Source organism: Alligator sinensis, unplaced genomic scaffold (genome assembly GCF_000455745.1).
Source record: "Alligator sinensis unplaced genomic scaffold, ASM45574v1 scaffold128_1, whole genome shotgun sequence".
In the NCBI taxonomy this organism is placed as follows: Eukaryota; Metazoa; Chordata; order Crocodylia; family Alligatoridae; genus Alligator; species Alligator sinensis.
Window position 1 is genome coordinate 42090 of NW_005842968.1, and position 6835 is coordinate 48924.

Below are 6835 nucleotides of genomic sequence, written 5' to 3' on the forward strand. Positions count from 1 at the left end.
TCTGCTCCCACACACCCAGACCCCACATAATGGGGTCCCACCCACCACTGCCTTGGCCTTGCCCCTTCTCCCATAGTCACTAGGCTCCGCCCCGGCCCCAACCCTCACTCACATGGTCTGGGGGGTGAAGAGCCCCGAGAGCTGGAAGCACTGGGAGGCCAGCGTCTGCGAGGCCAGGTTCAGTGCTGGGCTCAGGGCTGGAGCAGAGAAGGGAGTAGTCAGATGGTCCCGCAGGGACCCCCTGTACCCTGTCACCACCCCCCAGGGCCCCCACAGCCTATACATGGCCCTTCCCCATACCCACAAGACCCCCCAGAGCACCTATACAAAGTGCCACAACCCCCTCTCCACTCCCAATGGTCCCCCAGAGCCCCCTGCCCAACCCCACAGGGGACCCCTGCAGCCCCCTCCCCAGAGCCCCTACATGAAACCCTCACCAAAGCACCCATGGAACCCCCTCCCCCACCGCTGCCTCGACACCCCAGAGCTGCCCCCCCAAGGGAACTGACTGCACTCCCCTCCCCAATACCTGTGAGAGCAGCGGGGTTCAAGGCCCCCAGGGGGATGGCGCCATTGAGCTGCAGGGCAGCCTGGGCCGCAGCTGTGCCAGGCAGCTGGAGCCCGGAGCCTGCAGTGTTGGGGGAAGGAGAAAGAAACATCACGGACCCTCTCAGCCTACCATCCAGCTGGGGAGCTGGGACTGGCCTAACAAGCTCCACCTCCAGATGCTATTGGGAGGAGCGGTCTTGCTGCAAGGCAGCGCTAATACTGCAAGTCCCACCCCTGCATGCTGGGAGGTGACCAGGACTCACCCTCAGCGAGCTTGGCCATGAGCTGTAGGCGGCCAGAGGCACCAGCCGGGTCAGGCTCATCGGCGCCATCGGGGAAGGCGACGTCAGGGGTGCCATCCAGCCGCTCTGTCACCTGCCCCACGCGCATCGGGCGTCCAGCCAACTCGAAGCCATGCAGCTGCTCCAGCGCCCGGCGTGCGCACTCTGCCTCTGCAAACTGGGGGGGGGGCAGGGAGGAGGGGTTACTGGGGGTCAGCAGGGCTGCAGGGACCTGTGGCTGGGAAGGGGGGGCCCCACTGGCTCCCCTAAATTGGGTGTTGGTATGGCTGGAACCAGAACCATGCAAGGAACCCGCAGGCACTCAGCCCATGGGCACCCCTGGCCCAGGCAGAGCTTGGGTGGGAAGGCAGAGACCCACGGGCACCCCCTGGCCCACAAATGGGGAAGTGGTAGAGCTTAGTCTGTATGGGGGCTGTACAAGAGAGGGGTGAGGGAGCTGTAAGGACCCCACTGGTTCTTGGCCTGGGGTATAAGGGCTTAGTGGGGCTGGGCCAGAAGAGGAAGGGGCCTGTGGGGCCCCAGGTTGGGGAGGGGTGAACCCCCAGTTACCCACTGACCCCCGAGTAGGATGTTGGTGGAGCTGAAGCCACATGGGGGCTTGTTTCATGGCATGAGGGCAGAAGTGTGACATCACAGGCACCCCATGCCTGTCCCTAGATGGCAGAGCACAGGGGAACCCTGTGAACACTTTGCTTGGGGTCTGGCGTGTTGGGAATTCTAGGGCAGGCCACAGGACCTTGGTCTACAGATGGGCACTGGTGGTTCCACATGGGTTGTGGGGGCTGAGCATCTGAGGGGGCAGGGAGGGATGTGGGGACCCCACAGCTGCTTTGCCCAACACCCAGGGTGTGGCCAGTATTTGGGGGTGTCATGGGGGGGGGGGGAAGGGGAGAGGAGGCCCTCAGGCACCTCATTTACCGTAATGAAACCGTAGCCCTTGGACTGGCCAGTGTCTGGGTCCCGCATCAGCACAATGCTGTCAATCTGGGGAGAGAAAAAACCACCTGGGTCACACCAAGGCTAAGAGCTGCACATACCCCCAGTGTCAAAAAGGCTTGGAACCCTGACCAGAGGACCCCCCCCCACCAGCCCAGCCTGTGAATGGTGATGACCCAGGTTGGTCCTGCACCCGAGGGATGAAGCCCCTTCCTAGCCCTCCCTACCCAAGGTCAGGCCTTGCCCCACCCTCACCCACCTTGCCAAAGGGCTCAAAGATGCCCCGCAGCATCTCCTTGGTGATATTGCAGTGCAGGGCGCCCACGTAGAGGCGCATCGGTCCCCCACTGCCCTTCTGCAGGTTATTGGCCATGGCTGCCAGCCGGTTCTTCTCCGCCTGCCGTGTTGAATGGGGCAAGAGCTTCATCAGTAGCCCTCAGTGCCCCCCAGCTCCAAGCACCCCAAGGCCCAGCCCTCCGCAATCCCCAGCCCCTATCATTCCAAACCCCCACAACCCCTATGACCCACTGTTCCCCCTGCCCCACAGATCCAAGAACTGGGGATATGGAGGCTCCCCTGAAAGGGGACCAATCAGCTGGGAGCCCCAGGGCTGCCCCACAAAGCCCCTTGCCCCGTCTCCTCTCTGGATAGAATCGAACTGTGGATCAAGCCTTGCCCGAGTCATCCCCTCTCTCCTACCCCAATGCCCCCTGGCAGGCCAGGGCTCACCTGGGAGGCCTGGACAATGATGGGCACCCCCAGTAGGCGTTGCCCCGTGAGCCCGATGGCCAGCGGCACAGCCTGGATGTCACAAAACTCCACATAGGCGATGCCCTTGGAGCGGCGTGAGTTGCGGTCCGAGATGATGCGCACATCCCGCACCTGCAGAGAAAGGAGAAGGTATGTGAGGAGGGGGCAGGGCCAGCATGGAGGGGGAAGAGTCAGCACCTGCCTCCCCCACAAGGCTAGGGCTCCAGAAGGCAGAACCTGGACCAAAGCAGCCCCTATTGCAGGGGTGGGAGAGAGCCTAAAATTCCAATATCTTGGTGACTGGGGGCAGGGCCTGCTGCCCACAGCAAAGATGTTCCTCAAGCCCAGAAAGCCAGAGATTGGACTCATGCTGCATAGGGTAGAGCCCTGGACAAAAAGCCACCACAGAAGCAATAAGGGTGAGGCCTGGGGAAAGGAAGCAAAGCCAGGCAAGGAATTCAAAGTGGGCCCTGGGACAGTGGCAACCACCCTGCCTGGGGAACTAGGCAAGGCTAATCGGGGGGGGGGAGCAGCGAGGGTGGTGCCAGCCTGGAGGCAGAGCCTGTGCTTACCTTGCCAACAGCGGAAAAGAAGTCCTCGAGGTCACGGGGGCGGATGCGAGCGGCCAGCTGCATGCAGAAGACTGTGCGGGCGTCCCGCTCCTCAGGGCTCAGACTGCCCAGCGGCTCCCTGTGGGGGATGAAGTGGGTGTAACGCACCAGGGAAACTCATCCTCTGCACCCACCTCCTAAATCCTCTACCCACCTCCCAAGCTTCTAACCACTCTTAGCTTCCCCCTTCTACTCACCGCACAGGGCTCTTCTCTCGGTACAGGGGACTCTTGCTGTGGCCAAAGCGACGCCTGAGGGCAGACACAATGGGTCAGGGCCAAGGGAGGGCTGGATGATATCCAAGCAGCACAGAGTGGGCAGGGCGACGGGGGAAGGGTCAAACACACAGCAGCAGGCAATGGGTGGGGACCTACAGTCAGGACACCCACCGCACCAAGCATCCATGATAGGGGAAGCCAGCCCAGCCCAGGGAATAGGCCTTGCAAGTGGGTGGGGACTGAAGAGGGTGAAGCTTCTCCAGGGGGCAGGGCAAACTCACCCCGAAGGTGGAGGGCTGCGGTAGCGGGAACGCTCCTCACGCCGGCGCTCCCGGCTCCGACTGCGGCGCCGCCGTTCCCTGTCTCGGTCCCGGCTCCGGTTGGGTGGGGGCGAGGGAGGGTGTCAGAGACCTGCTGAGTACCCTGACCCAACCTCCAATTCCAACCAATCCCGGTCCCTGCTAAACACCCACCCCAGCCAATTTCAAGCCTCCTGCTCTGCCTGAGCACCCAACCCTGGCCAGTCAAAACCCACCCCAGCCAATCCTAGCCTGCTGTCCTTCCCTAATCCCCCAAACTCCAGCCAATTCCAGCCACTTACTGAACCACAGCAAATCCCAGGCCCCTACCTGTGTCTGTGGTCACGGCTCCGGCTGCGGCTCCGACTCTTCTTCTTCTTGCTGGGGTAAAGCAGGAGAAAAAGGCATCAGGAAGAGGGAGGGTGTCAGAGACCTGCTGAGTACCCCAACCCAACCTCCAATTCCAGCCAGTCCCAGTCCCTGCTAAACCCCCCCCCCAGCCAATTTCGAGCCTCCTGCTCTGCCTGAGCACTCAACCCTGGCCAATCAAAACCCACCCCGCCAATCCTAGCCTGCTGTCCTGCCCTAACCCCCCAAACTCCAGCCAATTCCAGCCACATACCAAACCACAACCACAGTCAATCCCAGCCCCCTTCCTGTGTCCCCCACCTCCCCCAGTCCTGCCTCCCTCCAGGCTGCCTCCTGTCCCCACCCAGTACCTGCTGCTGGAGCTCTCTTTCTTGGCCTCCTTGCTTGGCTCCTCCGGAGGCTGCTGCTGCCCAAGGAAGGGAAGGTATAGAGGAGACAGCAGAGACAAATGAGTCCTCAACCCCACCACCCCCAGTGTCCCCCCTCACGCAAGTGCCCCCCCTCCCCAAAAGTTACCTGAGCTGCCGGGGGTTCAGCTGGTGCCTTTGAGGGTCCCGGCTGGGCCTGGGGGAAACAGGGACAGGGGAGTGGAAGGATCACCAGCGGCAGCAGATGCCGCTCCCCAAAACTCTGATGCACAAATTCTTTCAGGGAAGATTACACTGATCTACTGAACCTTTAAAAATTGCCAAACCCACAACCTGGGCTGCAAAAGACCTCAAACATCCACAAACAGCACCGAAAATGACCCAAAATTCCCCAAATCCCACCCTAAAGGGAGTCCAATCACAAGCTCACTGTGCTCTGCGAGCTGAGACCATCCCAGAGGTCCAGCTGATTCTACAAGCATCTCCTGCCTTGGAGCCCAAACCCCATCCTCCTTTCCTTAGCTCGTTAGCTAACGTCCCTCATTAACCAGCAGTTCCCCTGCAAAGCCTCACCTCCTCTTTCTTGTAGGGAGCCTCCAGCATTGCCTCAATGACGATGTCAAAGTCATCTGATGACATGGCGTCCACCTGGGCCTGCAAGGGGGAGACAGGATTAGTTGAGAACCCTGACCACAGTCCCAGCTCGGCCAACCCTGTCCCCACAAGCTCGGCAGAGAGAGGAATGCACTCACTGGGTCCTGCAGTGGGTTTGAGCCCCCCGGCTCCATGCTGGCCCAGCTGGGGGAGCCCCCAGAAGGGCGGGCGCTGGGTGCAAGCGGATTCCTGGTGCTGACTTAACTGGGTTCCAAGTGTTTCCTGGCAGGAAAGACAAATAGGAGAGTATGAGGCCATGGTTCTAGAGCATAGACCATGCTGTGCTCTAGAACCAGGCTGGTTCCCAGGTTCTCCCTGCAGCCGCTGTGATTCTGGGCATCCAACCAGGCTTCCGCAGGCACTGGAGACTCGAGAATCCCCCTCCTGGCCACCCTCCAACTCCAGAAAGCTCAGGTCCCTCCAAATCAAAAGCCCGTACCATCACCAGGTTGCAGACACGACCCTCTAATGTCTCCACCTCATGGCATGTACCGGACTAAGATCTAAAACAGTAACTCATTCTAGAGCCTTCGCTCCCAAAGCAGTTGCAAAACATGGTCAAGAACAAGCACCCATCCTCAGTCCAGCCCTGGCCCCAAGCTTCAGTCCCACTCTGCTCTAGATGCTTAAAGATCTGCCTCTCTTCCTGTTTGAAGTCTGTTCTAGAAAACACCTGCCTCAGACCTGTTCTAGAACAATACAACAACCTGCCCCATCATGGAGCAGCCCCAATTAGAAACTGTAATGCTTCTAGGTCACACAAGGCCTCCCTGATCTAGAACCCACCACACTCCTGGGGCAACCCAGAACTTGGCTCCAGACTCTTGTTTGTGACCGGTGCAGACTGTGGAAGGCTCTGGTTTAGAAGCCAGATACAGCCTCAGTTCTGCATCAGCTGTTCTCAGCCTTTTTTGTACCAAGACTCATTTATAAGCATCAATGGCCAGTCATGGCCTAATGCCCCTCCCAACCTGCTGCCCCCCCCTCCCCCATGTGTGGGGCAGGGGGCAAGTGTGTGGGGCAAAGGAGACCCCATGCAGCCCCTTGCAAGCTGGAACTCTGCCACCTGGCAAGGGAAAAGCCACCGCTTCCCATATTTTTAAATACATTTTTAAAGTTTATTCACAACCCATATATCCTTGTGAATTCTTCCATATAGCACCCCTGCAGATACTGGCAGAGGAAGCACAGGGACAGTGGGAAGTACTGGGAAAACTAGGATCCCTCACGGCAGGGGTATGATGAGGGGCACTGATGAGGGGAAATGCTACCTGTTCATTCAGGTAGCTACTGATGGGCACCCAGTGACACTGGTTGCAACCCACAGGTTGAGAAACACTGTTCTAGGTCACCCAAAGCCACCTTGCTCTAGACCCCAGGACCCCCCCCCAGGATAATCCAGAGCCACCCCTTGGCTTTAGACACTCATTCTTGATCCACAGAGCCCGCCAGCCCCCTGCGCAGGGCTCCTTCTCTGGAACTAATTTAGAGCCTAATGGTTCTAGGTCACCCAAAGCACCCCAGCTCTAGAACCCACTGAACCAGAGCCCTCCTCCAGTTCTAGGCTTTCATTCTGGGCCCTTACAGAGGCCTGCCCCAACCAAGCACCACTGCTCTATCGAGGATCTAGAGCACCATAGATTCTAGATCACTCAAAACCTGCCCAGTCCAGAACCCACCAGGCCCCCAGAACCCACAGACACCCCCAAGACCGAGCCCCATTAGCCCCCACCCACCCGGGGCCTGTTCTAGACTCCCTCCAGGGCTGCTCTAGAACGC

General features: G+C 59.7%; 1 protein-coding gene across 2 annotated transcripts; it reads right to left on the minus strand.

The window, feature by feature from the left end:
* Nucleotides 1-41: 41 nt before the first annotated feature.
* On the minus strand, nt 42-6771 carry RBM23 (RNA binding motif protein 23). 2 transcript variants are annotated; one of them, XM_006036497.3, is made up of 15 exons: nt 5496-6771; nt 5155-5278; nt 4976-5056; nt 4551-4598; nt 4385-4440; nt 3996-4046; nt 3648-3740; nt 3346-3399; nt 3110-3227; nt 2517-2669; nt 2047-2184; nt 1770-1835; nt 813-1008; nt 530-628; nt 42-197 (listed from the first exon to the last, which is right to left on the minus strand). In XM_006036497.3, the coding sequence occupies exons 2-15, from the start codon at nt 5188-5190 to the stop codon at nt 109-111; spliced, it is 1278 nt and encodes a 425-aa protein (XP_006036559.1). In that variant the 5' UTR covers nt 5191-5278; nt 5496-6771; the 3' UTR covers nt 42-108. The 2 variants fall into 2 exon arrangements, with proteins under 2 accessions (XP_006036559.1, XP_006036560.1); XM_006036498.3 differs by having other exon boundaries at nt 4385-4437; nt 5496-6770.
* Between the last annotated feature and the right edge of the window lie 64 nt (nt 6772-6835).

Coding starts and splice junctions, on each gene's coding strand:
- RBM23 (XM_006036497.3), bottom strand. CDS start 5,190: ATGGAGCCGGGGGGCTCAAACCCACTGCAGGACCCA. Junction 4,441..4,550: donor CTGAACCCCCGGCAGCTCAG/GTAACTTTTGGG, acceptor TTCCTTGGGCAG/CAGCAGCCTCCGGAGGAGCC. Junction 2,185..2,516: donor TCATTGTCCAGGCCTCCCAG/GTGAGCCCTGGC, acceptor TCAACACGGCAG/GCGGAGAAGAACCGGCTGGC.